The sequence below is a fragment of the Prinia subflava genome, chromosome 3 (genome assembly GCF_021018805.1).
Source record: "Prinia subflava isolate CZ2003 ecotype Zambia chromosome 3, Cam_Psub_1.2, whole genome shotgun sequence".
In the NCBI taxonomy this organism is placed as follows: Eukaryota; Metazoa; Chordata; class Aves; order Passeriformes; family Cisticolidae; genus Prinia; species Prinia subflava.
In genome coordinates this window covers 76,075,410-76,094,640 of record NC_086249.1, presented here as the reverse complement: position 1 = coordinate 76,094,640, position 19,231 = coordinate 76,075,410, and the positions used below count along the sequence as shown (strand labels likewise).

Sequence of the window (19,231 nt, the reverse complement as noted above, 5' to 3'; positions counted from 1 at the left end):
TTTTTTCTTGTCCTGAATTGTATTAAACAGGACATATTCCACAGAGTTAACTCAAGTTTTCCTTTAAGCTAACACCCTCTACTGTTCACTCCTGCATATTATCTATAAACAAAACATACCCACGATTAAAGTGACTACTGACTTCAGTGTGGTACAGCAATTTCTAGAGTATTATCCTAATTTTAGTTTTGTTATTTTTTGAAATGAGTGCAGCAGTGACTTAGTCACCCAACCTCCCAACATCTTTCAGAAAAAGAAACACGCTGCAATGTCCCTTTCCAATAGTTCTGATGTAGTATACATCTTTATGATTTATTTTTGAAAATAACTGTGATTTCTGCAGTGCCAATAACAGCCTGATCACAATTTGATGTTGTTGAATGCTGGGGCTTTACTTTAGCAACCAGAAGTTTCTGAAGTTGACTTCTCTCATTTTTATGCTGTATTTTTGACATAGTTATGGAAGTTGAATGGAGTTTCCTTGTGAATGATGATTGCTCACATTTCAAGGTTTTGATTTTGGAGAAGACAGTCTTCTTCTGTATTTAGAGTCCATGTGAATGAGTTATCTGGCTCAGAATTGTCATGCAAACCAGACATCTGGCTAGCCTACCTCTGAATTACAGCCACATGCCATTCACCAGCTGTTTCTGTACTGATCAGTCCATGCTTAGAGGATAAGGACAATGTAAATTAAATAGCCTTAGAATTAAATATTATTTGTCAGTCAAAGAAGGATGCTAACTCCAAAAGGACTCTTAGCTCTTCTCTAGAAAAGACAGCTGCACAGCAGTGGAAATGGCAGAAGAAACTGCAGAGTTCCCCTTCCCTGTCTCTCAGTAGTGTGACATGAGTGTCTGAAGCTCAGTTTTAATCTCCTTATTTCTGTATAAAACACCTAGCACATCGTGCTTTCTCACAATCTCCACCTCCCTTGGCAAGAAAAGGGTTTAAGGATAAACTTCAGGAATGCTGCTTGCTAAGCTCATCAAACTCGTCCTTCAGGGCTATTCTTTATATGTAAGGCAATAAACGGGAAGTTAATCTTAATGGATGTATTCTGTGAAATCATTCCTTCCCCTCTAACTGTTACCAGCATCAAATCAGTCACTATTTGTGTTGTTCTGTGCATGGGAAGGTGCAAGCATTGTTAAGTCTTATTGGTCACTCAGTATTTTAGCAGTGTTAACCTCATAAATTCTTCTGTCTTACTGCCAGCCCCTGAAGCTTTTCCCAAAAACTCTCTGTGTCTGTCTCTAGCCCTCAGGAAAACCACTCAGATTTCACCTGAACTTCCTCTGTGCTGAAAAGAAGGCATCATTCTGGGAAATCCCTTTTCCCAATGGCAGCTGTGCTGCCTTTTCTCATTTGACTTTCAAGTGGCATCAGAAGATTAGTTGCAATCTCTTTGCAGGCTGCTAATCCAGTGTGCTGCATTACAGTGCCTTGATGTCCCCCTGAATATGACATTAAGTCGACAAGAAACAGAATAGTGCTCATAGGTGCTACAGAGATATTGGTAAAGACATCTTGATACCCCATTGGCAAAGATTTCCTGAATCTTTGCCTTTGTTGTCTGTGGTTGTTTCCATTTCATAAGACAACAGTTCCCACCTGTCCCAACCAGTGATATTTGTTCTTTAAAAGTTTTTCTTATTTCAGCATTTAGTCTTTGCCTTATCTAACTTATATAGGCTGGACTGCTTCTGCCCTGTTTTAATCTCTGGTCCACAGAAAGCCCTAGAAAGACATTTAACAGTGCCAGATAAATGAAGATTCCACAGAACTCAGCACTGTACTGAAATATTGAACTTTCTATCACATTTTCAAATGCTTGCTTTTTATGACTACTGTAACTTGAGTACTAGTGAGACATGTCTTACACCTCAAGCCTTGTATACAGCAGATGGAAATACAGGGAGTTGCCTAAAAAAACTCCAAGGCAAATCATAGAATCATAGAAGGGCTTGGGTTGAAAGGGACCTTACAGATCTTCTAGTTCCAACCCCTAAAATGAAGTGGATAGGATTTTTTCTTCTCGTCTTTCCTCAGTTGTTGAGGTAAGTCACTGCTGTCTGCTAAGAGGCATTTGACTACTCAAACTGCTGTTGAAATGAGGGTCAGAACAAGGACACTCGGAGCTGTTATCTCCCAGTAGCCCTCGTATACACACTTTTTAGTTCTCCGATTTCTTTAGTTCTAAATTTACAACTTGACACAGTGCTTACAGCAGCAGTCAGACATCTACCACTCATCTTTTGTCTCCTGTATCTCAGAACAGTCCATCACGGAGCCTGTGCAGGCTGTTGTTAGATCCAAGTAAAGATATTTCTGAGTTCATGAAAGGGACGTGTTTAATCTGTGATTACCAGCATTTGGCTGCAGACTGTCAGCTGGGTTTCCTCGGACTCATTAGTGAGGCCCAGCACTGGCAGTGACTGCCATCATATAGCACAATGGGAAAGGCTTTTAAGCCCTAATTTATATTTCACATAGGTGTCTCTCTATCCTGTGCTCGCTGCTAATGGACCGTCATTATGTGACTGGAAATGTCAACTCATTCTGTTTGGAGGAGCTGGGCTGTCTCCCTATCAGTGCCTCAGGCCTGACTGGCATTTAGCTGAAATTCCCCTAGAGACAGCAGGATAGTTTTATTTTCACTAAGGTATAGGATTGTCCTGAGAGCCAGCATAACAAAATAAGTGCTCCTGTATATACTTATTATCTGAAGCTAGCCACCTGGGGAACATTAACAAGTATTTGCTAACGTGTTTGTTTAAGTAGAGAAGCATGAAAATTCACAGCAGAACTCCACAACTCCCTGATGTCTGCAGCGCTTCTGCACGGCTCACGGAGCCTGTGTCTTCAGGCAGTTTGACTCACACAGCATGGTAAGGGAACTCACAGCTAGGCTTGCAGTCGGCAGGAATTTCCACCCCTCTCCCAGGCCAGGAGCCGTGTCCCTGCTCACGGGTGTGCTCCCCATCCCTCGGGGCTCTCTTCTGGCAGAGAGCGGGCCCGGGGCTCCCGTGAACCGCCCTGTGACCGAACAGAGCAGCGCTCGCTGCGACACTGCGGGAAGGCTGCTCACCTCTGCGTGCCCTGCCCTGCTCTTGGGCAATCCTCCACTTGCTGTGGCAGGAGCACCAAAGTTAGAGGGTTACCACTCGTTCTTGGGACAGTTCAGCCTGTCCACCTTGCACTGGGATTTTGCTTGAAGAAGTGACTGGCTTTAGGTAGATGCTAAGGCTTTGTGCATGTAGTGAGGACCCAACCTGTTACAGCAAAACCTGCGGGATGCTTTTCATTGATTTCAAAGGGACACAGCAGCAACTTTGCATTCAGCATTTATTTTTACTCAAGCCAGGTAAAAGCTCAATAATTTTGGTTAAAAAAAGAATATCAGACTCCTACCTTGCCCCCTTACTGTGCCTCACCCCAGTTCTGCAGAGTAAGGTAAAATAAATCGGGTTTGTTCACGTATAATTAGGACAACATGGAGATTACAGTGCAGAACACTGTACAGGTATGTGTGACCTTTTGTTTTAATTTAGCCGGACATCCTTGGCTCTAGTGGGGCTATTTTATGAGAGCAGCTTGGTTGTGTACAGTTTTCTACAGTAGTCAATTCCTCACAGGATTAGGCTGTTCAAAAACTGTGAAAATACCCATGATGTGGATTTCACATGCCTCATTTAGATGTTTCTATTCTTTTTTTTTTTCTATTTATTCGGTCTTTTGAATCTTTTTGTCTTGCATTTGCACATGTTAACTTCACAGTTTTGTTCAGTGGAGCTCCAGTTCTGCAGGTCCTCTCCAAATCGTAATTCACATTGTTCAAATGAGAATGGCTTTCTTAGGCAGATCTAATCAGTGTTTCTCTTGGGAACAAAACCAAATGAGCTTTTCTAAGGTTGGCAATTCAGTCCAATTATTTCACAGACCTTTGTTCATTTAATTCCTCTGAAGTGGAACAATCAGAAGAAACAGAGCAGAGCTACAACGCAGACAGGAAATTAGGATTTCTCAGTTTGAAGAAAATGAGATTTTATAACACATTCCTTTATTTATTAAACCTTATTCTTTTGTCATGCATCCTGGCAGTGCTTTATTGCAGAGCACAGAAGTCTCGAGAGAACTATCTGAATAATGTCAGTGCTCTTCAAAATGGACTTGTGTAGACAAAGGCACAGGTACTGTAAAAAAGCTCAACTCCACTGATTACCTGGGTCCTATGTCAGCTTAGAGCAACTGAGCACTTGCAGTTTACTGCAGTGAAAGGGTGCTTTTTTCACTCCTTGGATAACATCATGACATAGAATTATAAAATATCCTGAGCTGGAAGAGACCCACAAGGATCACTGAAGCACAGCTGTGCTGGAACTCCAGATTTTCCTTTTCTTATTAATTACAATTTCTAGTCACAAACTATTATGGAGGCTTTGCTTAATTGCAGGCATTGTGGCACAAAATTAATCTTTAGTTTGCATATAAAACTGAAAAATATTGAAATTAGACATGGTAATTCATGGTTGTGTTTTAAAGAGGTGTCTAAGACAAATAACTTTAGGCCACTGAAATAAATCATCACTAATACATTGATGAACATCATAATTTTGATGGTTGTTATCTTGCAGCTGTCAGCAGGTTGAACCTGCTTGTTGATGGTTCTCAGGGGACTGGCTTCATGATTGTATAAATGAAGCAAGAACTAAACTTGGAAAGAAAATTTCATGGAAATTATGAAAATGTTGGAAAGAATGAGTGTGTTTTAATTTATACCTAACAATTCAGAAAATGGAAAAGGAAAACAGACAGGTTTTTTTCCTGTCATCTTCAATTCCTTGGCAACTGATTTTGAGGTTCTGTGAATATGTATTACAACTTTATCACAGTCTTTTCTCCTGAACTTCTTGCAGCAGTACCACTGAATGCAATGACAGACATAGGAAAGTGATGCCATTCTGGATATGGACATTCATTTTTGTTGATTCAGCCTGACCCCCTTACTGTCCAGATCTGGGACCCTCTGGAAGTCTCCACAGCTTTTCCCTGTGTTCCATTCACAGGCTTCCTTCTCATAGCAACTAGAACACAAGGTCAAGATGTGCAACCAGACCCTGTCCAAGGAGGAAGCCAGGTCCTGTAAGGGGCATGTATCTACATGTAACACCTGGGAAGTGCAACCAGTGCTTGAGCCTTGGCAGGGACAACAGCACCCTGGCACATGGTGCACACCCAGTTGGTTAGCTGAGGTCGCAGTGCTTCCAAAATGTGCCTGGAGCACTCCTGAGGGGTCAGCTTGGCAGGAAAGGACATGGAAAAGGATGCTCTTCAAATGTTCTCTCCCTTCTGCTTTTCTGCTGAGGGTTTCTATTCTGATCCTCAAAAACCCTGTTACTCTGAAGACTGCTGTGACAGCTATAGGAGACAGACACCTCGAGTTTCCGATGGGGTTTTAAGAGTTTTAGCCATGGTCTTTTCCTTTCTTCAGTTCCTTTTTGTGCGATATGGTTCATCTTTCTTATGTAAAATAACCCGAGCACTTAGAATGCATTTCTGGTGTTCCGTTGTGTTCAATCTAGCTCAATTGACATGCAGCAAAGTGCAGCAGCCCTTCAGTTAGGAATGACATGCTTCTGCTGACATTTCCCAGCTGAAGAATCATTTTATGAATCATACACACGCTTTGTTTCCAGCTTTTCTGAACCCTGTGAAAAGCAGCATCAGAACTGAACAGGTGGAGTTCGGGGGAGCGTGAAAGCCTTGAGGGAGCTTCTGCACAGGAAAATGAGGGTCAGCACCCTCAAGGAGTGTCAGGGAGCGACGGCCAGAGCGCTGAAGAAGAAACCTATTCATCGGCACCGTGAGGAGAAGAGCCTCTCACGACGGAGAGGGTGTCGGCCCCAGCAGCGGTGCTGGGAGCGGCTGTGGGCTACCATCCCTCGAGGTTGCTCTCGGGCAGGACGCGCAGGGACGGCGGAGCCAGAGGCGCGGGAAATCCATTCCCCGACGGCTGCCGAGAGGGACGAGCCGGCAGCGGCACGTCCCCACCCGCCTTCCTGGGCATCCCCTGAGCCCCTCGGCCAGCGGCAGATGAAGGAGCCGCGGCGGTGTGTGCGAGGGGAGGGCGGCGGGGAGCCGGCTCTCCTTGCCGGCCGGGAACGCGGCCGAGCCTCCCCGCTCCGCGCGGGCTCTCGCGGCGCCCGGCCCCGGGCGGCCCCCGGTGCGCAGCGGGCGGCGGAGGGCGGGGGGCGGCGGCCGGACCCTGCGCGGCCCAGGGGCGCTGGCCCCCGCCCCGGCCGGCAGGGGAGAGCGCCCGCCGGGCACGGCTCCGCCCCGCCCGGGGCACAGCGGGCGTGTGGCCGCCGCCCCTCACGGCCCCGCCGCTTCCCCCGTCGCCGTCCGGGGCTGCGGATCCTCGCTCCGGCCCGGCCCTGCCCTGCCCGCGGCGGGCTCCCAACTTTCCTCGGCGTGGCACGAAATGTGCCGGGGCGCCGCCGAGCCTCTTTGACGTCTTGATCCTCTCCGAGAACTTAACAGGATCGCAAAGCCCTTGGAGCGGCTTTTCCCGGTGAGCCGGGCTTAGGCGCTGGGGCTGGGCCGTAATCCGCCCGCGCCGCGCGGAGGGGCGGCTCGGCGGGCCCTGCCCTCCCCGGCGGGCCCTGCCCTGCCCCGCCGCCCCCGCCGGGCCGCGGGGCTGCGCTGCCGCCGCTCCCGGCGCCGGCGGAGCGCGTCCGGGCCGGCCGAGGGCAGCGCTGCCCGCAGTGCCGGGACCCGCACCCAGGCAGCCGGACCGACGGACGGACGGACGGAGCGGCAGAGTTCGGATGCTGCGGAGGAGAGCGTGGCAGGTGAGTCTGAAGCAGGAAGCAGTAAGCCTCCCTTTCTGTCGTGCCCGTGAGAGTGGCATCATGTCCTGCATCAGACTTCAGTTCCGAGCCTTAGCGCAAAAGCTTGACGTGGAAACGGAAACTTTGTTATTTATTTATTTTTAAAGAAAAGTGTTAATTTGATTAATTGATGCAGAGATCTGTGTACTTACAATTAAATTGGATTCAGGGCACAAATCTGAACAGAAGTGGGGCTGAGGGGACTTACTCCACTCCTGATGACTGATGCTTAATTTTACTGGGTTGATCCATGTGTCTCTTCTCCACTGTCTGGTGCCTGTGGTGTATGCATGAGGCTGTCAAACCGTATATAGAGAAATGCTAGCAAATACTACAAGCAGTGAACGGGAATAATTGTCCAAGGATTCCCGGTGCTTCCAATAAATTGACCTTGGTTCTAGAAATACGTCATCTTTCACAAAAGTCCTGTAGTGTAATCCAGGCCGTAGTCTTCCTAAGAATGTACAAGATACAATAATAACTGTAATAAGCATCTTTCTCTAATGCAAGGTTCCCTCATTTGCCAAGAGGAAAAGTCTAAAGAAGATAAGGAAAAATGAGACAAACATTACTTTAGATCTCTGAAGAAATGATGTTAAATGTCAGTGTTGCTACCTGTTGATCTGCCTGTGTAACTATATGATGTTTTCTAGATTTGGAGTTGCTGCAATCAAAGCAAATACTTAAAGGATTGTTGCATTTAAAATCTGTTATTTTCATTTTTACAACAGAGTAAAACTACGTCTGTAGTTTCAGGTGTTACAGATTTTGTAATAGCATAACCGTGTGTCTGCAGTCAGCACTGTCTTTGGGTTTTTCCTCTGGTATTTTTCATGTTGTTTTCTTTGAGTATGCATGCTAAAACCATCTGATTAGAAAAATACGTGTTGCAAATGAAAATGGGATTCAGGATGTTGAATCAGCAAGAGTAATCATTGTAAACAAGTAGTGAATGACTCGGGGGAAGAACTCATCAGTTTTAAAAAATTATACATCATCCTTCCATATTAGCATGTCTCAGCTTTGCCTTCTGTGTATCCCAGCCTTTGTCATCCAATTTGCACCCAAGCTCAGTCATTTCGGTTCAGCACGTTGTCCTGGAGCCTCCTGCAACGTTGCCATCTCTTTTCATTAGCATCTCTTAAATCCTCTCCGGTCGGATGCCTCCTTACGGCTTGTGAAACGTGACACGATTTACCTCTCGTATTTCCCTTCCCCGGCCAAATGGGATGGCTCCGGTAGTTTACAGAAAAGTGGGCAGGGAGTGAATTTAAATGGGTGACTTCCACATGTATGCACGTGCACACGTGCAAACATACATGTTTATTTTACAGGCACACATTCAGGAGTGTAAACCTGCTGTGTTCATGCCGTATTCCTGCCCCTGCTATGTTCTCTGTTAAGAGTTACCTGGATACTTGAATGCACTGACAGGAGGCATGGGGCAGGACCGGTGAATTTTAGACAGTGGCTACAGCAGCCTTGCACAGAGCTTACTTGCTATATAGAAACATGGATACCTGCACTGGCAATAGAAACAACATGATGTGACTTGCTTGTCCAGTCAGCTGTAATTTTTAATTTACCATGTTTAAATTTACAATGTTAAATTCAATATCCACAGCTAGTTTCTCCTGAAAAGTTTCCAATCTAAAAAAGAATTCATCTGCAGGAAATGGTCTGCAGAAAACTTTAGTAAATCTTAGAAGATTGAACTATGTTGCTAGTAGTTCATAGTTGCAGAAGGAAAACTAGGTCCAAATAATTAAATTTATTTAAATGATTATTTTGGTACTACAAGGTGCCAGAGATTCGGCCATCAAATAGATCAAAGGTAATCATGTGCATTTCGTTCTAAAACTATAAATTTTACATACATGAATAATGCAGTGCTTTGTGAAGTGCATGCACATCTAAAGTACCTGTGAAAGGTAGAGTATTTGACATCCTTGGTTGGTACTGAGGCTACTAAGCTATGCGTATAAATTATGTGCATTTTCAGGAGATGTCAGTGCTCATAGACTGTAGAAAATGCAATATGATGTAGCAGAGAGTAATAAATTTTGAAAAGTGTACTTTTAAAAGAGGTCCTAGAATTTAGGAATTGTTGATTTAAACTGTAATGACTTCAGGAGGGTAAGTTGCTACTGCTGATTGTTCTTTGAACTCGCTGAGCTTGATCTAATGGCCTTCATACAAAGCTGATTTCCATAAGAGTCCAGTCTGCAGGTGAATTTAAAAACCTCCAAATAATTGAAGAAAAGGTTGTGCCTTGTCTTCAAATCACGTTGTTATTTAAAAGTTCCAGTGTCCAGTCTTTGAGTGATTGGATTCAACCATTACTGGTTGAATCATTGGAGCTGCAGCCTGTCACACGGAACGCACACAGGATACATAATGCACAGCTGAGCTACAGCTATTAGCAAGTGATATAACAAGGATCATGTAGGTGGAGGTCAAATCCTAGAATAAATCCCAAAGACTTATCGGGGTTGAACCTGAGAGGCTGTGTGAGGATTTGGAACGTGTCTTAACTAAAATGATGTAAGTGATCCAATGCAGCTTATCACTGCTTCCATAGTAATAAATAAAATGCTGAAAGCTTCAAGAACAACAGTATTTTAACAACTATGCAAGCATATAGGATGCATTATAAAATCATATGTAAAGTCATCTTTACTTTGTGGTGGTGATACATATTTCACCTTGAAAAGCTCTTTTTTTGAATTCTGCCATATTTTCTTTCTGTAGTCCTTTTTCTCTAGACAAATAAGCTTTGAGAATACTAAAGGGTGGTATAAATAGCTTGATCTGTCAGTATTACTTGATAAACAACTACATTTACTTTGTATCTGGTGTATTAATTCTTGGTTGGTTAACAAGTTTGAATTAAGTTAGGTTGGGTTACATATTCTGTCCCAAAAGGGAACAGCTGGAGTAGCCCAAACATGAACCCTCCGTGCTTTTGAGAGGGAGACTACAGTAATTCAAAGATCCTTCACAGATATTTCATAGGCTGCAGAACTCACTTTGATGGCTTAGTGGATAGCTACCAACTTCCTACATTTGTTATAATTTGTAGTATTAAAGTATGTGCCTGTGTGTTGGGTTTTTTTTTTCCTGCTGAGAAGGTGCAAAAGTGCCTGAAACCCAGGCCACAGAGCTGCTCAGAGGCCTTGACTGTGTCCAGATTGCAGTGGGTGCTGAAAACAGATGCTCCTGCTGCCACAGGTGTTCTCAGAGCACTGAAGACCCATGAGAAAGTTATTTGTAGCCCATAATCTAGTGGTAGCGGCTCTGAAAAAAGGAGGAAAACTGGTTTTGTCTTGCTTAATTTGAAGCAGATTTGAAAGGTTTCTTTTTTTTGAGGTGCAGGAGTAGGTCCATAAGTGAATGGACTTGAGAAAGACGGGAGTTCTGGCTGTCAATTGGGTGCCACTCCTTTTGGCCTGGAGTTAGCAGCCCAGTTATTCTCAGTATCCCAGTTTAGTTTATTCCTGCTTACCTGCATTTCTGCATTCCCACTTCTGGAAATCCACTGGATGGCAGAGCTCCTAAAATTTAGACGCTGCAGCCTTTGTAGCTCTAGTTCCAAGTCTTTATTGACGTGGTTCTAAAGAGATGAGTAGGACCCGATTTTCAGAATTAGGAAATATTCATGTTACTTGAACTCAGGTTTGTTGTCAAACAACTGGCTGTCTTGTTAAAAATAGTTCTTTTATACCAGACAGTGCCTTTAAAATAGTTTGACACAAAACCTCAGTTGCTATTGAATCCCAAAGGAAGAGGATCGAAGAGCCTGACCATTTGCATTTCAAGTAGGGAGTGCTATCACTAATGTATGTAATTTGTTATATTTTTAGTGGAATAATACATGTGTCTTGTTTAACTGTTTTCTTCTCAGTGATTTAGGCAGTGAAAAGCAATATTCTTCAGTGTGGAATTAATAATCTCATTTAGGTAAGTACATTTGGTAGCAAGGAAGAAAAGACTATGTGAGAGAGCATGTTAAAATTTTTCTGAAGACATTGGTAAAGATGCCAGTCTCTCAAGAGCTAGGAGGAATTCAACTTTTATTTTTCTGGGTGACTCGATTGAGGCTCAGAGGACTATGTGTCTGTCTGTCTATCTGTTTCTCTTGTTAAATCAATTGTGAGCTAAATACCTGTTCTAAGTGCCTAATGTGGATTTACCAGACGTGTCAGCCTTTAGGTAATCAAGTTTCACCCTCAGTGTAATTATTAGCTTTAAATATTGAGAGCAGAGAGTGTAGTTCCCAGGTAGGAGATATTATTCATAAAAGGCAGGTACCAGTGAGGAGTGGGTGCAGCGCCCAGGGGCTGGCAGGGGCTGTGGGGCCCAATGTGAGCAGCAGCCAGGGCTGCCTGTGCTGGACACAGATGGCCCCAGGCAGCTCCAACTCATCCCCTGTGGCCAAGGTGGTGGCACTTCAGGGAAAAAGCACTTATGAAAAGGTAGAGTGCCACAAAGGCAGTGTGTGGGGACTGACAGGAAAAAAAAAGGTGAAAACCATCTCTGCTTCTAGAAAGCAAGGTCAGAGAAGAAGGAGCAGAGGTGGTGTTGCGGGCACTGGAGCAAGATTCCCCTGCAGCTCTTGGAGGGGACCCTAATGGAGCAGACATTCCAGTGTGGAGGAGCCTTTGGCGGAGCCAGGCATTTCCTGAAGCAGACTGCAGCCAGTGGAGAGGAGCCTGTGCAGGAACAGGTTCTCCTGACAAGCACTGTGGTCCGTGGAGGACCCTCACTGGAGCAGGCTTATCCTGCAGGACTGCAGCCTATGGAGTGGACCCACACTGGAGCAGTTTGTGAAGGACTGCACACTGGATCAGGGGCACAATGTGAGGAGGAAGGAGTAGCAAGCAGGAAACATTATGGACTGACTGCAGCCTCCCATTTCCCAGCCCCTATGCTGCTGGATAGGGTAGAGGAGGTGGAGGAGTTGGGCATATAGGGGCAAAGTTCAATCTGGGGGAAAAATGGGTGGTGTAGAGGGCTTTGTCTTTGTTTCTCACCATCCAACTGTATTTTAATTAGCACTAAATTGAATTTTCCCCAGTTTGAGCCCATTTACCTGTGGTGACAATTGGTCTCCCAATGTCCTTTTTCTTACTGTTTTTTCTCTTGACCCATCATGAGCTTTCTCATCTTTCTTTCTCTCATTAGGCTGCTGAGGAGGGGAAGTGCAGTAGCAGCTGGGTGGGCATCTGGCAGCCAGCCAAGGCCAGCCCACTGCTCTAGTGTAACAATCATGGTTTTAGGTATGAAGGTGAGCTCTACTCACTTCTTAAAACTGCCTTGTGAGAACCAGCGTTTAGCGGCAGTTTTGGGATTGCAGGTCCCACGTGGTTGGAGCCATCTCTCTGTGGCCCTGCAGAAGGTGTTTGCAGAGCCTCAGGACTCCTCAGGACTTCGCTGCTGGCTGACTCCTGTGAAGCTGCTCCTTAGCTGGTTACTTGCCATATTTTGGATCCAATGTTGAAATGGCAATCTCCTCCCTAGACTATTAAAAACATTTATCATTAGGGTTCTTAGAAGCCTGGAAGGAACAAATATTTCTTCTTCATTAAATAAATGGCTAGTAATTTGTCAGAACTTTATGGGCTTTATGCACTGCCAAACCATGTTGCTTTGGGAGGTCTCAGCACCTGCACTGTACCCAAATTACCTCACTGCATATTTCTGTCAGTCCTGTGTACAGTCTCTCTCTACCACAGCTGGGCAGATGTAACATACTTTCATCCACTCTTCCTACCTCCTTCCAAAAATATATTAATGTATTTTATTGCTTAATAGTAGAGTTGTATTTCTGTGAAATTTCCCCTCCCTCCTTTCCTCCAGTGAAGTGCAAAATAATAGTTCAGACCATACTGTATATTGAACGGGAGTTTTACAGCTGAAATGATTGTCAGGGATCTGAAATGAGCTGAAATTTTACCTACATATTTTTATTTTATAACTTTTTAGTCTTCACCTTTCCTGGGTGAGCAGGCTGCATTTTCCTTTCTCTCCCTTTTCCATGTCTTTAATCATTCTTGCCATGCCGTATTCTGCTTTATCTTTCTGTTTAAGAGAAGGACTTAGAGTGTTCCAGATGAGTCTGCACTGTTGTTTCATGGGGCAGTTTTAGTGTTTTTTGTGTCATGAACACGTTTCATGTATACATTGTCAGTTGTTGTGTCAGCAAGCCTGCCCTGCAGTGAGGATGTTGTTTCACTGAGCTGTACTTATGTCATAAATTGGTTTGGGTTGGAACCACATAGTTCCAACTCCTCTTCCACTAGAGCAGGTTGCTCAAAGCCTCATCCAACCTGGCCTTGAACACTTGCAGGGATGTGGCATCCACAGCTTCTCTGGGCAATGTGGTCCGATGTTTCAACACCATCACAGTGAAGAATTTCTTCCTAATATTTAATCCAAAACTACCCTTTCAGGTTCCCTTTCTGAGAGCATATGATTCATTTGGAAGCATGGAGGGTAGTAGCTTGCATGCTTTCCCCTGTATTCATGGGTTTCCATTTGCCTGTGTTGCACATCACTTATCATCAGATTGGGAAATTGCTGGAGTTAATGTTGGCCACCCTGAGGCTCCCTGCACTCCTTTTGTTTCTCTTGCCTATATAAATTTTTTGCTGTCCTGAGATCTTATTGTATCACCACTCCTTCCTTCCATCAGCGTCATTAACAGCAGGTTTTCCTACAGAGCCTGGAGGAATACTGCAGTGGTGAAGGTGACTATTTAGTCCTGTTCTTGCTTTCTGTCTTCTTGGTTTTTTAATCCTAAATGGTGTTTGGCCTCATATGCTATTACTTGTTTTTTCTTCTTTAGTAGTGTTACTTGTGAAAGTCTAAATAAGGTTTCCTGTATTCAGTGCTCCACTGGCACATTCAAACCTCAAGGTTTGGAATATCTAATTCAAGTATCCATTAAAAGTGTTTAATTCCAGATTAGTAATATCTAGTTTCAGCCATTTCAATTTTATGTTTACAGAAATACTGTACTTAATGTTTTTTAACCAAACTTTTGGGAACTGATGCACAAATGCATCTGGAAATCCATGTGCCACACCTCCAGCATTTGAAACATGGAGAGCTAGGAGGAATTCAAGTTTTATAGAGATACAAGTTCAAGAGAGATAGTTCACTAATCTCCAGTTTCAGAAGCAACGTGTCTTCTCAGTGAGGGAATCCATGGTGTTGGTAGCAAATTATCTACATCATCCCAAAACTTCAGAAAACTTTTATTTTCTCATGCTTTTATTGTTTTAACAGTTTTATTTTTCTAAGAGTTGCTTACTGTGTTGGATTTTCTAAACCAGGTGACTCTTGTTTGTAAGAACTGCTGTAGGTAGACATCAATCCAATTGTGAATCATCAGAACTGATAAGTGTAACTGTTAAGTGTCAGAACTAGTCAAGAACTTAATAATAAATTTGCTCTGAAATTACATCTTTAGAAAAAAAAATAATGCTTTGTTACTTACCTTAATTCTTCCCACAATCAAGCCTTTAAAACTCTGAGTTATGTTTTTAACATAAATTATCTGCACTTTAGAAGTTAATTCTTCTGAATGAACATTCCAATCTGAGAGTGGGTTGAATGAATTAAATTTTTTTGTATCAATGTGTAATAAAAATGTCCATTTTTTCCCTAGTAAAGCTTCAGTTAATCAGCATGAACAAGGCTCAGTTTAAGACATTAACTGATCTACACTGAGGCAATATTAGTAATAGGGAATACTAATAAAAATTTTGAATATTAAGTGATATCTAAGGCTGTTTCTAGGGTAATTTCATTATTTCTGGATGAAAAACCCACATTAAAATAGATTAAATAATTTTAGAAGTTGTATATTATTTTCTTTAATTGTCAGGGGATTGAGTGGAGGGTAAGTCAGGTATCTAGTTGAGAGTGGATCTTGTGTGGTCAGTAAGACAGAGGATTACAGGTGAAAAATGGACACTTCCTAGTGTCAGGGAGTTAATTGACCCTGAGAGAATTTTGTTCTAGTCACATTTCAAACAAAAAGGGTTCCTGAATGGAGTTTCAAAACCTTTTTTTTTCCTTTTTTAAAAATTCAGAGTTTTCACTGGAAGTCTTTCAGTCCTTCATTTGTAAGACACTTGTCTTGAGTCTTAAAACTCATCGTAAGTGGTAGATATGATATGAATTTGAAAAGGCATTGAAGCTCAAATCTGGAAAGGAATTCAGATAATTTTTTTAAAACTTGTAGGAGGTTGACAGAGACTGTTAACAGAGACTTAACAGTCTTAACAGAGTCTTAACAGTCTTAACAGTTGAGACTGTTTTGAAGCCTTATAATGAAAACACCTAGTTTGTGTTTAGTGCAGATAGAGTTTTAATAATACTGAATTATAGCATGGCCTACATTAAGCTAAGGGGTAAATGTCATTAATTATCTGCTTGGTTAATATGAATTTGTGGAATAAAAAGCTTAATCATAAAACAGATACAATTAGCACAGTGAAGTCAATGTAAAATGGAATGGGTTGTCATAGCACATGTATTACCTGGCTTTTTTTTGGTTGACTGTCTCACTAACCTTCTTTTAATGAGATTTTGAATGCAATTTCACTATGGATTATGGGTATGACAGTGTAGGTAGTCTATAAAGCCCAGAGACTAAAAGAGTATGGTGTCATGTAGCTCTTCTTCTTTAGTCATGATGGATCTTTACAAACACTTTTTTTTCTGTCTACTGCAAATAAATCAAGAAACACATCATATGTGTGTGTAAATATCACTGACTGTTCTTCAAATGGTTGAAATTGCTTTTTGCAATGTTTTAATTTAGAACTATTTTTAAGTACTGAGCTCATTCCTTTTGCAGCCTTTAATTTTTTTTCCCATTTCAGCTGTCATTTAGATGTTGATATGTAAAGCAAAATGGCAAAAATCAACACCCAGCACTCCTACCCTGGTATGCACAGCCTGTCTGTCAGAACTGCTGATGAAGAGATCGAAAGGATTGAAAATGGCTATGTCAGGTAATATTTTCCTTTCATCACAGTCAAGAGGACAGACTGCTTCATAATTTGTGGTGCTCCTGTAGCTCTGGGAGTGGGAGCTAGAATTATGGGAATGTTGTGTCACGACATTGTTGGCCCAGTGCACTTAACAGACTTGACAACGTCTATCCAAAGTACAGAAGAGACAGACACAGGGAGGTTGGCATGGCTTGCAGTTTTGGAACCAGGAGGTGTTTTACCTAAGGAAAAAAAGCCCAATTTCCCATCAGTGGGAATTACACTAACTCATTAAAGAGAAACCTTTTTCTCAGGTCACCACACAGGCAGCAGGGTCCGTGCTTCCAACAGAGTATGTAGGATTTGGTGGAAAAAAAAAGACCTTCCAGCACCATGCAGTGAAAAGTGAGAAGTTTTTTTTTTTAAAGCAGCCTCTGCAAATTGCCTAGTTCCTGTCATAGGGAAAATGTGTAGTGTATAAGGAATATCAGCATTTTTGTACTGGATTTTGAGAGTGTCTCACTGTACAGAGGAAATGTAATAGTTTCTTTACATTCACCTTTCTCTGGTTTTGATAGTTTTAAGGTGGCTGTTTGAAATGTGCCGGTGAGCTTGGACTTACCTATTGCACAGTACCAGTCATTCCTCTAGAATGGGCAAGGCCTGATGGGCCTGCAGAAAGATGCCTGATGATCCATAACATCTGTAAAGGTTGGGAAAAGTTTCCTGCTTTTGGCTTGTTATGGCCAGCCACCTCCTCTGTGTGGACCTTGCCAGGCTGTCTCTTGCTGTTCAAATGCACACCCAGACCAGAGCACCCAGAGTCCTGATGGGACTCTCTGCATTATGGTGATTTTTGGATTGCATGTCCCTAGCAGCTGCTATGGGTGCTTTGTTTGAGCTGATCCTTTTTTTTCTTCTTGCTTTGCTTTCATGATACCTTCTGTCACACAGATGTACCTACAGTAGTGAAAATGGATCTGATTTGTTCTGCACAGTCAGGCTTGCTCGTCGTCGTTACACCACCCCATGGTCTTCTCCTTAGGGAGATTTCAAAGAGCCCTGACCCTTTCTCTCCATTAACAGTGATGTGTTAGAAAAAGTGAAAACACAGATCGAAATGAGCCTCTTCCTTTCCTTTTTTTTAACATCCTATTTGTAGCGGATGTCAGTGATTGGCAGCTCACAGAATGGATTTACTAGCAGGGATGTGAGAGTGGGGTTATAAAGGTTTAAATGTAGAATTAAGTCCCTGCGGTCATCTGCAATTTCAGAGGCAATGACTTTGATAGATAGAGGGACTAAAATATGAATTGCACTTCATCATCATGGTGATAGTCTTGAAGAGGCATTTTTTTAAAGGGAAGTTTGATATTATCAGCATTAATTGCAGGATTTTCATAGCTGGGTAAGACGATACGGTCTTGCTCTGTAAAAGAGATCTCATATTTACGATTTTTGGATTGTTGAAATGATTGCTGGTACATATGTACAATATCTTTATAATACCATTCAAAAATTTTGTTATTTTTTTCTTAAATTTAGATTTGCTTTAGTAAATATCTGTATCAAAAGACAGAAACCATCCAGGATTTTAGCTCTTCTCTATCTTGTAGCAATATATGCAACTATAGATATCGGGGGAAAAAAGCACATTTGCTGGAGTAACAGCCTTTCTTTTTTGCCTTTACCTTCCTCCAGCTCCTGTTTGCTATAGTTCAATAAAGCAATTAAACACATTACTTAGTTCTTATTAAAGTCAGTGGGTGTTAAATTTATGCTTAATGCTAAGGATGTGCTTAAGCACTTTTCTGCTGTGAGATGAAGTGTTACCAAGAAAAACATTCACTGCAACAGTTAACAGAAAACTGCTACTGATCTTTAAAATGCTGTGCTCCTTAATGCTGCAGTGATTCATATGCCTGTATTCTTACTCTGTAGTGTGTTATAAAGTTGGTTCATTTGTTAAAACAAAAATCAAGAAAACACAAAAAATGACAACAAATGCATCTCCATTTTTAAAACACAGCCTGTTTATAGAAACAGCTCAAATAGGAGAGGCAGCACATTAGCTTATAGACACAGGCTGGCTATCTAAAGTTGAAAGTGAGATTCAGCTATGCTCTACAGACATCTGGATTTCAGTGTTTTTGTGTGAGTAGGTGCCTGTGTTCCTGCTGTCCTGAGTGGAGATGTGGTTAGTACTAATGGTCAGCAGCACCCAGGGAACTGCTCAGCTTACCCTCAAATTCAGTAACTCTTCAGGCTCCTTTGGCTCTCTTGATTATGAGAGGTATTTAGTTGCCTAAAATAGGCATCTAATGCTATTTGAGATACCACAGAGTATTTGAAGCATTTAGCTGGTGCTCGTGGATGTGAGAAGAGACCTGTGTGCTCTGGAGAGGTCCAGTAAAGTATTCTGAGGTGTTCCAAATTGTACCAGATTATTATTCTGAAGCAGCTGAATCAAGCCCTGAGTTGGCCATTGGCTATAAGGGGAACTTAGATACTTACTAGACACTGCCATTAACAATACTAGAATTTATTGCTAAGATCACACAAAATGTGTATTACTCGGTAAACAGGAATAAAAGTACTTCAAGCCAGCCATGGTAGTGCAGTCTAAACCACTAACTAGTCCAGTGTCTGTAGGTAATTTCTCCAGGAAATACCAAAAAAGCTGGACAAACTCTACCATTCTCCCAGCGCTCAGCTCACAAGAGTTCTTGGGCTGAGTGTGGGCTCTGTGTATCTGGCAATCTGTGATGAATGTCACTTCCATAAGTTTGTTCATTGTCCCTTAGAAGGATGTTAACTTTGGCAACCACAGTATTCTCAGCGCTGGCAACATAAACTAGGTTATTCAATGTGAAATGGTGTTTTGTTATCAGAAGAGAAGTAGAAAACAGTTAACAAGTTGAGAATCCTGGGACTGTCAGGATCTATTTATTGTTTATCCTAAGAACAATCTATCTATTGTTCTTTGGATAGAAATAATAAAGTTTTAATTCTCTGTTTGTTGATTTCTCAGCTGTGAGTGCACATAAAATTGAGCTGCTAATTATCCTCTTGTGGGCATTCAGAATGCTGCTGCCAGCTCTTATGTAGATACTGCAAGTGTCATTTTAGTCAGTGTTTTCCTGGCTATACAGATTAACAGACCCGTGTGAGAGTGCTTGTTTGTATTGCAAAGGGGGGAAAATGTGATCCTTAATGGACATAACAAAGTCTTGTAAAAGTGAATAGTAAAGACTGAAAAACACAGAGAAAAATAAGGAGTACTAGAAAAAAAAAATCTGGAGTGAACCCTTGATGTCTGGGGAAGGCTGACCT

The 19,231-nt window shown here is 42.5% G+C and overlaps 1 protein-coding gene across 2 annotated transcripts in view; it reads left to right on the top strand.

Moving 5' to 3' along the window:
- The first annotated feature begins 6,076 nt into the window (after positions 1 to 6,076).
- CNGA3 (cyclic nucleotide gated channel subunit alpha 3) overlaps positions 6,077 to 19,231 on the top strand; it is a 29,672-nt gene continuing 16,517 nt past the window's right edge. Inside the window, exons 1-2 of one of the 2 annotated variants that reach the window (XM_063392542.1) lie at positions 6,077 to 6,854; positions 15,788 to 15,919. In XM_063392542.1, the coding sequence (XP_063248612.1) occupies positions 15,819 to 15,919 (101 nt within the window). In that variant the 5' untranslated portion in view covers positions 6,077 to 6,854; positions 15,788 to 15,818. The remainder of the gene's footprint in view (positions 6,855 to 15,787; positions 15,920 to 19,231) is intronic. The other variant, XM_063392543.1, reaches the window with a different exon arrangement.